This window comes from Mytilus californianus, unplaced genomic scaffold (assembly GCF_021869535.1).
Source record: "Mytilus californianus isolate M0D057914Y unplaced genomic scaffold, xbMytCali1.0.p SCAF_4, whole genome shotgun sequence".
In the NCBI taxonomy this organism is placed as follows: Eukaryota; Metazoa; Mollusca; class Bivalvia; order Mytilida; family Mytilidae; genus Mytilus; species Mytilus californianus.
The window spans coordinates 31,398,371-31,409,273 of record NW_026262690.1 but is presented as its reverse complement, the minus strand read 5'-3'; the positions used below and the strand labels follow the sequence as shown (position 1 = coordinate 31,409,273).

At 31.8% G+C, this 10,903-nt stretch overlaps 1 protein-coding gene across 5 annotated transcripts in view; it reads right to left on the bottom strand.

The window, feature by feature from the left end:
- Positions 1-313: 313 nt before the first annotated feature.
- Positions 314-10,903, bottom strand: part of LOC127737885 (epithelial-stromal interaction protein 1-like) — a 37,675-nt gene continuing 27,085 nt past the window's right edge. For 2 of the 5 annotated variants that reach the window (XM_052248842.1, XM_052248838.1), the window contains exon 8: positions 314-4,710. In XM_052248842.1, the coding sequence (XP_052104802.1) occupies positions 4,448-4,710 (263 nt within the window). In that variant the 3' untranslated portion in view covers positions 314-4,447. Of the gene's footprint in view, positions 4,711-5,588; positions 5,654-10,903 lie in introns of all 5 variants that reach the window. The other 3 variants (XM_052248839.1, XM_052248841.1, XM_052248840.1) reach the window with 3 other exon arrangements.

Here is a 10,903-nt window from a genome sequence, read left to right as displayed (position 1 = left end):
TACAATTGTAACTTTATGATATTTACAACCAAAGATATCCTTGTATGATATCTTTTTTTAAATTAATAGGTTTTTTTCTTAATTATGCATAAAGGTTTGAATTTGTGTCCTAAAAATCTATGATAAAATCCAACGTGATGAAAATTTATGATTACTTAGTATTATTTTTTTTTGCTAAGAATTTGTTACCATATTCGTTTCTGTTACCTCTCATCTCGATGAAAATATTGTGTAGGTAATATAATTTTTTCAAATTGTCATTCAAATCATTTCCAAATTATTTTCTTGTCAAAAACCAAACACAAACTAAAACTGTGCAATAATTTCAAATTTATTTCAGTTTTAATAAATTCAGCCATATATATATACTGATTAAAAAAAGTAGTAACAAATATTGTTTACATCATATTTCAAAACTAAATTATACTTCTAAACATAACAATAACTTAATTATTGTAACAAAGAAAATAAACCATGAGATGAAATTCTTAATCAACAAAAAAAATATTAAAGTTTAATTTCACAACTTTGTAAACTTTAATTTTAAAGTTTTTTAATTAAAATATGTGTTGTCTGTTCAATACTTTTCACAGAATTTCTGACCTAGGACATGACATCCCATCCATTTGGATTACTTTTTATGAGTTTTTTTTATTTGGCTCTTCCTTTTGTTTTATTTTCCAAAACTGCATCTTGTATGAGTATCCCATAGTATTATTACAGAAATTATTTCTTTATATATATAAATTATTAGATACAATTGGGATGTATGTGTCATTCAAACTTGTTACTATGAATATATTGTACATTTAGTAAAATCTATATAACAGCTTTTTTGGGTTCTATGAATCTAAAAAAAATAATTATTTCAAATAAGATTTCTGAATTCGTTGTTTATTCATCAGGGTATGTGACTGCAGCATATAAACTACACGCAAACAATTTCTAAGCTAAAATTTCGTCAATATCAAAAAATCATGGAGGGGAATAATATATCTCTTCAGCTAACATTTTTGAGCTAAAAATCAAGTTTCATTAAAGGTTCAGATTCATAATAAATTAACGATAGTGTCTCCAAATTCATATGATTTGGTATACTTTTATGATTAAATCTACTACAGAGCAACCTGAAAGATCTAATTTAATTAGACTGAATTATCATAATACTATCAACTCCTTTTATGTCCATTGGAAACCTATTTTTAAATCATATCTTTCCTCTACAATTCACGCAAGGTGTTCAGTGGCAGTATATTTAAGATTAATTCAGTCATCTCTAAATTAAGACAAAAGTGACTTTATAATTTAAATATCACATTATGGAAAATATTTTACTCACAAAGAAACAGATGTACTTCCCAAAATAAATCTGATTTATATAGAGCTTATTTGAAAAAAAAGTTGGGCTTAGGGCTGTGCATTGAAAGATATTATCCACTTTTTATATTTTGTTATTTCTCTATAACATACGAGTATTTAGGTTGTAAACACTAACATAATCTTTTTTCATAAATATACATATTTTATAAGCCATACAAAACAATGCTATGATTATAATTTTTGCATTGTGAAATATACTTGTATCCAAGTCTGTTTCTTTCCTGAATAACACATATAGTTAATGCATAATTCATTTACTGTTAAGTTTTTCTTATTGTGTTTACATATTTTTGCTGTCATCTTGGATTTTTGTATGTAATAATTATTTGGACAGAACTCTGTTTTAAAATTGTTATAACTTGTATACAATCCTATTTAGGCAATAAAATATTTCAAAATTTGACTTTCTGTAAGTGCCTGTATCGAGTTAGGAGCCTGTTGTTCGGTGGTTGTTGTTGGTTAATGTCTGTCATTTTTGTTTTTCGTAAATTTTTTGTTCTAAATTAGGCCTTTAGTTTTCTCAATTGAATCGTTTCATATTTTTCATGTCTGGTCCTTTTTGAGCCGACTATAAGCTATGGATTTTTCTCATTGTTAAAGGCCGTATGGTCACCTATAGGTGCTCACATCCACTTCATTTGAACTTTGGTGGATAGTTGTCTCATTGGCAATCATACCACACCTCCTTATTTATATATTAATACAATGCTCCGCTGAGCGCAGCTTGATACGACCGCAGAGGTCGAACCCTGAACAGTTGGGGCAAGTATGGACACAACATTCAAGCTTGATACAGCACTGAATTTGGATTGTGATTAAATATTTGACACATCACAGGTTTCTGACACAGAATGAATGTGGTCTAAGAACTTAAAAACTTTTAATTTACCTATTCAAACCAGATCTATATTATTTGCTTTTATATATTAATCCGAAATAACCAAATTAAAATGGACAATTTTAAAGAAACCCCCCCCCCCCCACCCCAAATTTTTTGAACCCCCTTATGATTCATCACCCTCAAACTCAATCCCAGCCTTCCTTTGTGGTATGGTATCTGCAGTACAATTTCAGATATTGTCTGGAAACTAGAAAAATGCTTTTTTTTTGGCGCCTTTTTGGCCCCAAATTACTACACGTTTAGGGCAATTACCCCCAAACTCAAACCCAGCTTTCCCTTTGTGATATGGAACCTTATAGTACAATTTCAGAAAGATCCATACACTTACACACAAGTTATTGTCCTGAAACTAGAAAAATGCTTGTTTTTTGTCCCTTTTTTTGCCCCCTAATTCCTAAAATTTGAAGCAATTACCCCCAAGATCAATCCCAGCCTTCCCTTTGTGGTATGGTACCTTGCAGTACAATTTCAGAGAGATCCATACACTTGAACACAAGTTATTGTCTGGAAACTAGAAAAATGCTTATTTTTTGCCCCTTTTTTGCCCCAAATTCCTAAACGTTTGGGGCAATTACCCCCAAACTCAAACCCAGCTTTCCCTTTGTAATATGAAACCTTGTAGTACAATTTCATAAAGATCCATACACTTACACACAAGTTATTGTCATGAAACTAGAAAAATGCTTTTTTTTTTGCCCCTTTTTTGGCCGCTAATCCCTAAAATTTTGAAGCAATTACCCCTTAAATCAATCCCAGCCTTCCCTTTGTGGTATGGTACCTTGCAGTACAATTTCAGAGAGATCCATACACTTGAACACAAGTTATTGTCTGGAAACTAGAAAAATGCTTATTTTTGGCCCCTTTTATGCCCCAATTTCCTAAACGTTTGAGGCAATTACCCACAAACTCAAACCCAGCTTTCCCTTTGTAATATGAAACCTTGTAGTACAATTTCATAAAGATCCATACACTTACACACAAGTTATTGTCATGAAACTAGAAAAACGCTTATTTTTTGCCCCTTTTTTGGCCCCTAATTCCTAATATTTTGAGGCAATTACCCCCAAAATCAATCCCAGCATTCCCTGTGTGATATGGAACCTTGTGGTACAATGTCAGAGAGATCCATTCACTAACACACAAGTTGTGTCTGGAAGTTACAAAAATGCTTATATTTGGCCCCTAATTCCTTAACTGTTGGTACCATAACCCCCAAAATCAATCCCAACCTTCCTTTTGTGGTATTGAACCTTATGGTAAAATTTCATAGAGATCCATTCACTTAAACTAAAGTTAGAGTGCGAAAACCAATGTGTCTTCGGACGACGACGACGACGACGCCAACGTCATACCAATATACGACCGCAAAAATTTTTTGCGGTCGTATAAAAAATATGATTGTCCTACTCATAAATACATAAACACCTTGATAGCATGTATATGAAGAGTGTTGTAAGAGTTGTCTGTGTCAAAAGATAAGAATTAATTTAATGTGACATCTTAGACTTGACGTTATTACTATCCACATCACAGTGGTGTTGGATAAGAGTACACAATATGGCTATCATTTTTCATCAAACTTGCAGTTAATTTTTACAAAAATTAACAGGAATATGACGTTGTTTACCATTTGTTCCATTGGTTTATAGATTGATTGATTGATTGAGTTGTGTTAAACACCACTTTCAACACTATTGTGCTATTCCATGGCGGTCAGTTTTTATTGGTCTAGGAAAAAGGAGTACTCGGAGAGAATCACCTACCTTCGTAGGGAAATGTTGGTTTATAGAGTCTCACGTTTGATGTTGTATGGATTTCCCCCTTTTTGAATTTACTTTGGTGTCCGGTATTTTTGTTAATACTTTTTTATAAAACAGATGCATAGTTTCATGTTAACTCATCTTGCATATATGTCTATTGTAAAGTTGCACATATAAAAGCAAGCAATAAAATCCGAGGAAGAAGAAATAACTGATGCAAAAGATTTTCATTTTTGCCTCACAATGAAAAAAAAGAGGGACCGTTTGAATTAATATATAAATGATTTTTACTACACCAGAATATTTTCTTCATTCTTTATAAAATCATCTATAATACATGTAATAAGCACTGTTGCCGCAATAGTTAACATGTTAATAGACTCTTAACGTTTCTTCACAAGATTTACTACTTCTGCGAGGTTATAAAATCAATAGCACTTTCCAATGAATTATGTTGAAGAAAATCTTGTAAAGTAGCAATATCATATTGTGGGAACAAACTATGTAAAGTGTCCAGGTCATTTGAAACAGGTATGTTGGTATCACTACATGCATGGACACCACTTGCATAATTTGGTGTATCAACTTCAAAGACAGGTTGAACTGGTGCAATAGGTGTAGATGAAACGGTATCTGAACCTCTTGGTTTGAATTCTGTATTGCCTGAACCTGAAAGAAGTAAACATGTATTTCTAGAACTACAATCATTTGCTAGTATATTTGAACAGAGGTGTATATTTCTGCAAAGGCTTCTGTAGTTATACAATGTTGACGAAATCAAATGTCATATATGTCATACCTTTTCTCATAAATATATATCATAATAGAATAAAAAAAAAAAAAAAAAAATAAGAAGAGACATTTTATAATCTGTATCACGGGTATAAAAGTACAACTCTTCTAAAATAAAGGGAAGGAGAAGATAAGAATTGGATGATCATAATCCCGAAGATGAAGAGACAATAATGTGACGAAGAGAACAAAAATACCCACAAAAATTACTATAAAACAACCAAAACCCTTTATAATCGGCGATGAACTTAGGTTCCACGGAAGTCCTGTCGCACACAGCCAGGTTAAAGTCATATTCGGTACTGTCTCAATCAATAAAAGAGGATGGAATTGTGGGGACTTAAAGTGGTACATTTCTTTTCAGTCTCTTCAGAGAGGTTACAAGTATCCGAAAAAAACGACACGATGACAAGCGGACGGTGGATCGATTTGAAAACCCGAGGACCTACCTTAGACAGAAGTGTCGCTTAGATAAAGCATTCCAATATTTTGGGTGAATTGTTTGTCTGTTTGTTATTGACCTTGGTTATATTATGGGGACCAAACTTATTGCTGGTATATCCGGAAAGAGAAAATAACGACCTCCAGCAGGAAAACAGGCAATCCTTATCAATAAGATGGGAGTCGGATCACATCCTATCATATTATAGTGATCCCTGTAGAAAAAAACTACAAAGACCACTCGACCACCGAGACACCAGATGAATGTCATTCCAAATCTCATATCAAACAATCATAACTAAAGCCTGTAATACCTTGTAGTTGTAGATAACAATCACTCCTTCTTATGTGTAAAGCTGGCAAAGTTCTTTCATGCTTTCTAAATTAAAACCAATTTAAATTAGTGTAATGAAGCGAAGTTATATATACTCGGTTTGGAATTCTAACATACATTTTGTATTTAATAAATGTAGTCTGAGTGACTTAACTTCTGCCATTGTACAATAAACTGAGTCAAAGTTACGTGATTGAATGGCAAATGTCCAAAAGAAGTCTATGAAGGACAAATCCAGAGTCATTATTACATACTTTCAAAAACGGATGTCAGAGTGGTTAACTGTTTATTGAAAATTTGTAAAGCACAGTTTCTTTCAAAACTACACCAGAAATATTTATGTATTATATGTCTCTGATTCGTAACATTGTAATATTATAAAACTGGCTATCAATTTAATTTTAATAGGAAATAAAAATATCAGAATTCCATTCCGATACAATGTGACCTTAATTTTAAAGCACATAATATGACTGTAAAATGTGCACCTGCACACCATCTAAGAACATAATCCATATAACCACAATGACTCCAAGGAAACTCCAATGATACGCATGCAATACCTGTGGCAAACTTAAATGTCATTTAATCAAAGGTGAACAAACTAAATTTTAAAACTCGTACCTCCATATGACCAAGACCATCAATATGTACAGGATAAAGAATAAGACTAACACCATTAATGGACCAGACAGACATGAACTCCTTCAAATCATTCTATAAACAATGTATACATATTTGACATATAACTTACAGTAGCGAAGAAACTGATTGAATCACGATGATTTAATGTTGATGAATGACCCCTGAAAATTAGATAAAGGATAGATGCCCCCAGTCATAAAGACATATGTACCTTACATTTTTTTCTGCAGAATAAATAAAGCGGATCTATTATAGAACTGTGAAAACAGCATAATAAATCAAAGAGCTTATAGCTTTGATTGGGAAGAAGATACATAAAAGAACAAGCTTTTTGAGAGTATTGCATGGCAATACATAGTCCCCTACCGGGTAAATATTCATTATACTGGAACACAAAGCTAACTTGTTCTATAACTTGTCATGGTGTAAACAAAAAGAAAATATCAAGTCAATATCTTCAAGCATGACTAATAAAATGCTCCGCTGGGGCGCAGCTTGATACGACCGCAGAGGTCGAACCCTGAACAGTTGGGGCAAGTATGGACACAACATTCAAGCTTGATACAGCACTGAAATTGGATTGTAATTAAATATTTGACACAGCATAGGTTTCTCACACAGAATGAAAGTAGTCTAAGAACTTAAAATTTTTTAATTTACCTATTCAAACCATATCATTATTATTTGCTTTTATATATAAATCAGAAATAACCAATTTAAAATGGAAAATTTTAAAGAAAAAAAATGAAAAAAAAAATCCCCCCCCCAAAATTTTTTGAAACCCACTTATGATTCATCACCCCCAAACTCAATCCCAGCCTTCCCTTTGTGGTATGGTACCTTGCAGTACAATTTCAGAGAGATCCATACACTTGAACACAAATTATTGTCTGGAAACTAGAAAAATGCTTGGGTTTTTTGCACCTTTTTGGCCCCAAATTCCTAAAAGTTTAGGGCAATTACCCCCAAACTCAAACCAAGCTTTCCCTTTGTGATATGGAACCTTGCAGTACAATGTCATAAAGATCCATACACTTACACACAAGTTATTGTCATGAAACTAGAAAAATGCTTGTTTTTTTGCCCCTTTATGGCCCCTAATTCCTAACATTTTGAGACAATTACCCCCAAAAACAATCCCAGCCTTCCCTTTGTGGTATGGTACCTTGCAGTACAATTTCAGAGAAATCCATACACTTGAACACAAGTTATTGTCTGGAAACTAGAAAAATGCTTATTTTTGGCCCCTTATTCCTAAACGTTTTGGGCAAGTACCCCCAAACTCAATTCCAGCTTTCCCTTTGTGATATGGAACCTTGTAGTACAATTTCATAAATATCCATACACTTACACACAAGTTATTGTCATGAAACTAGAAAAATGCTTGTTTTTTGCCCCCTAATTCCTAAAATTTGGAGGCAATTACCCCCAAAATCAATCCCAGCATTCAAACCCTCAATCAGCATCATTTAACAGTAATATCTAAAAATGGAAATTACATAATAAAGGTATTAAAATAGAAAATGACATCATAGTCATGGCTAAAAATAAACAAAATCCTTAATCAGCAACATTTTACAGTAATATCTAAAAATAAAATTCCTTTGTAACCATAAAAGCCCATTTAAATACATCATGACAGATATTAAAATAGAAAATGACATCATAGTCATGGCTAAACATAGCAAAAACCTTAATCAGCATCATTTAACAGTAATATCTAAAAATAAAAATTTCTTTGCAACCATAAAAGTAAAATAGAAAATGACATCATAATCATAGCTAAAAATAAACAAAATTTTTTTTTATTACCAAATTTTAAATGGAGTTTATTAAACTAAAACAATAAATTTGCAACCATAAAACCCCATTTAAACACATCATAAAAGTATTAACTAATTCAACTACATCATAAGGCTATAAAAATAGAAAATGACTTCATAGTCAAGGCTAAAGGTAAACAAAAAACCTTCATCAGCAAAATTTTATATTGGCAAATTTCCAATGAAGTTTATTATACTAAAATTGTTGGCAAATTTCCAATGCATTTATTAACAATAAAGTTATTGGCAAATTTCCAATTTACATAATTTAAAAGCAGTGTAAGTGAGATATTTAAATGAGTTTGAATTACCAACCTTACACTGCTTTTAAATAATGTTTTGTACTTATTTGTCTATTAACCTGGAAACCCTTGTTTTTTCACCTTTTTTTCCCTTATTATTTAAAGGTTTGAGCCATAACCCTACCCCAAAGCCAATTCTTAAATTCCAATGTAACCTAAATTTACAATATACATAACTTCAATTTAAGTTTTTGATAAAATCAAACCACATCATTATTATTTGCTTTTATATCTAAATCAGAAATAATTAACCAACTTTAAGTGGAAAATTTTCACACATCACGCCCCCCCAAACTCAATCCCAGCCTTCAGTTTGTGGTATGGTACCTTGCAGTACAATTTCACAGAGATCCAATTACTTAAACACAATTAATTGTTGGAAACTAAAAAAAAATGCTTATTTTTAACCCCTTTTTTAGCCCCTTATTCCTAAACATTTGAGCAATTATCCCCCAAACTCAATTCCAACTTTCTCTTTGTGATCAGAATTAACCAACTTAAAATGGAAAATTTTAAAGAAAAAAAAAAGGAAAAAAAATCCCCCCCCCCAAATTTTTTGACCCACTTCCCTTTGTGGTATGGTACCTTTAAGTACAATTTCAGAGAAATCCATACACTTGAACACAATTTAATATCTGGAAACTAAAAAAATGCTTATTTTTGCCCCCTTTTTAATAAATGTTTTGGGCAAACATTTTACAATAATATTTAAAACTGAAATTAATTTGTAACCTTAAAATTAAATAGAAAATGACATCATAGTCATAGCTAAAAATAAACAAACTATTGGTAAATTTCCAATATAAAATTGGCAAATTTCCAATGAAGTTTATTATACTAAAATAATTGGCAAATTTCCAATTTATATAATTCAAACATAGTGCAGGTGAGATATTTAAATGAGTTTGAATTACCAACCTTACACTGCTTTTAAATAATGTTCTTTACTCAATTATTTGTCTATTAAAATGGAAACCCTAGTTTTTTAACCTTTTTTCCCCTTATTCCTTAAACGAAAAAAAATAATTACCCCTTTTTTTACCCCCCCCCCCCCCCTATGATTCATCACCCCCCCTTCCCCCCCAAACCAAGCTCAATAACAGCCTTGCCTTTGTGGTATGGTACCTTGTAATACAATTTTAGAGAGATCCATACACTTGAACACAAGTTATTGTCTAGAAACTAAAAAATGCTTATTTTTCACCCCTTTTTAGGCCCCTTATTACTAAACGTTTTGGGCAATTACCACAAAACTCAATTCCAGCTTTCCCTTTGCGAAATGGAACCTTGTAGTAAAATTTCAGAAAGATCCATACACTTACACACAAGTTATTGTCATGAAACTAGAAAAATGCTTGTTTTTTGCCCCCTTTTAGCCCCTTATTCCTAAAATTTCGAGGAAATTAACCCCAAAATCAATCCCATCATCGACCCTTTGTGATATGGAATCTTGTAGTACAATGTCAAAGAGATCCATACAATAACACACAAGTTATGTCTGGAAGTTACAAAAATGTTTATTTTCTGCCCCTTTTTGGCCCCTAATTATTTAACTGTTGGTACCATAACCCCCAAAATCAATCCCCACCTTCCTATTGTGGTATTGAACCTTATGGTAAAATTTCATAGAGATCCATTCACTTAAACTAAAGTTAGAGTGCGAAAACCATTGTGTATTCGGACGACGACGCCGGACGACGACGACGACGCCAACGTCATACCAATATACGACCACAAAATTTTTTTGCGGTCGTATAAAAACAGTGTGGAAAACTGAATAAATGAGTGAATTTTTCAAGTCCAAGGACCATAACTCTGCACAAAATTATCAGACCAAAACAAAATTTCGAACTTTATCTGTATAACTTGTCATGATAAAACTATATACCAATTATCAATCAATATCTTCAAGCATGATGAAAAAAAGTGTGGAAAACACTTTAACATTAGATATGATTAATAGTTCTCTAAAATTAGATATGATGTAATTCAGTGTATATCTATTTTCAAATTATAATCTAATATAATTAGTAGTTCCAAATATGTTTTCTTTTATTTGTCACAAACTAATATAGATTTGTAACTTATCTATAAAATGTTAACAATTTTTATTATACAATGTAATGTAATATATACATTAATTAAAAAAGATTATTATCTAATTAAAGGATTTCACTTCATATTTTTTTATATATATATACAGCATTCAGAAAATTATTTTATACAAAATAACAAACAAACCCGCCAAAAAAATCTTCAAATAATTTACCAAAGAATGTCTTTAAAAAAATTAGTTATCTCCCTTTGTACAGAAATATGGTTTAACATAGTACTCTAACATTAGATATGGTCCAGACTTATGGTCCATAACTCTGGACTAAATCATCAGACCGGAACAAAATTCGAACTTAATCTATAACTTGTCATGGCAAAACTATATACCAAATATCAAATCAATACCTTCAAGAACGAAGGAAAAAAATGTGGAAAACTGATTTTCCGGACTGACGGATGGACAGACAGGC